This window comes from Helianthus annuus, chromosome 17 (assembly GCF_002127325.2).
Source record: "Helianthus annuus cultivar XRQ/B chromosome 17, HanXRQr2.0-SUNRISE, whole genome shotgun sequence".
Classification (NCBI taxonomy): Eukaryota; Viridiplantae; Streptophyta; class Magnoliopsida; order Asterales; family Asteraceae; genus Helianthus; species Helianthus annuus.
Genome location: NC_035449.2, coordinates 39,683,846 through 39,685,452, shown reverse-complemented (window position 1 = coordinate 39,685,452; position 1,607 = coordinate 39,683,846). Strand labels below are relative to the sequence as shown.

The 1,607-nt window shown below is 36.3% G+C and overlaps 1 protein-coding gene across 1 annotated transcript; it reads right to left on the bottom strand.

The window, feature by feature from the left end:
* Positions 1-429: 429 nt before the first annotated feature.
* Positions 430-1,362, bottom strand: LOC110924073 (zinc finger MYM-type protein 1-like). The gene has a single exon (XM_022168115.1). It carries the CDS (start codon positions 1,360-1,362, stop codon positions 430-432), a length of 933 nt encoding a protein of 310 aa, XP_022023807.1.
* Between the last annotated feature and the right edge of the window lie 245 nt (positions 1,363-1,607).

Genomic DNA, 1,607 nt, shown 5'->3' with positions numbered 1-1,607 from the left:
AGCCAGGTTGCGTCGCGTCGAGTCGCGTCCACAAACCATGTATCAACACCTATTCAAGTTGTCAAACCGTTCATCCTTTTGCACATTACTAATGTAGTGCCCGACTTGATAGATAAGTTTGTCGTTCTCATCAAAAGTGAAATCATACGGATACATCTCGGCCAACTTTAGCAAGTTCAGTTTATTAAAGGCACTAAAATTACAACGCGGGCTCAACGATCTCATACACATAAACAAATTAGTAGTTACCTCGTTAAAACGATTTCCAATCTCTTGAATTTGCATATCGAGAACCGTGTTGAAATTCTTAACCACATAATGGTGACGATTGGTTATGTTGTTCTTCCTTCTTCGATATTTCGGGTCAATATACTCATCTTCCATGTTAACCATTTCAATCTCATACTTGTCACAAAAGGATCTGACATCTTATAAAAGCGAGTCAAAACCTTCAAGTCGATACCTTTGTAATTCTTCTTTGGTTGATCTAACCAACCCAACTGCATTTGTAATGTCTTGATCCTTTCTTTGAAGAGCTTCACACAAAACGTTAGTAACTCCCAAGATGTGCTTCATCAAATGTAGATAAAATACAAAATCAAAACTTTTCATGTATATATGAAGTCCTTTTGCTTGACTTTTGTGAGCACCATCAGATCCCGAAGTTTCTATATATTCAAGCACGTCAATAACAATAGGATATAATGCAAGCAAACGAAGAATCGTTTTTTCGTGAGAACTCCAATGTGTTTCTCCGGCTCTTGCAAGTGAGAGTTCTTGATTTTGACCACTTCCGGTTTCAACTTCCGAATTCAATTTCAAACTCTCTCTTTGACTCTCTTTTAACAAATCTATTCTTTTGCAAGATGCACCAACAGTATTTATTAAATCTATTACTTCTTTAAAAAATTTACAAATTTCCAGATGTTTGGTTGCAAATGATACAACAACAAGCTGAAGCTCGTGAGCAAAACAATGAACATAAAATGCTGAAGAATTTTCTTTTAAAATCAATGTTTTCAAACCATTAAACTCATCGGACAAGTTGCTTGCACCGTCATATCCTTGGCCTCTAACCCTACTTAAACTCAAAATGTAGCGAGCGAATAAATTATCAATTGCAGATTTGAGAGATAATGCGGTTGTTTCCTTAACATGAATAATGCTAATAAATCGCTCCTTCACAAATCGAACTTTATCAACATATCTTAAAACCACAACCATTTGTTCCTTTTTTGAAATGTCCCTCGATTCATCAACTAATGTCGAAAAGACATCATCACCAAGTTCTTCAAATATCTTCTTTAATACTTCTTCTGCAAAACAACTACAAATTTCTTTCTGGGTTGATGGCGCCGTCATTTGGTTATTCCCCGGGGCATTTTTTAATATAACCTTATCAATTTCTTCATTGGTTTCCCCTAACAATTTTAAAAACTCTAAGAAATGTCCTTTATAGAGGGATCCTTTAGACTCATCATGACCCCGAACCTAGGTTGAGCTGAGAACTCCAAAACTAGTGCCTCAGGTGGCTAACCTAGGTTGAGCTAAAAACTAGGTAGCCCGCCATTCAACAAACCTTTGGCAAGTATAACCAAAGTACTTAA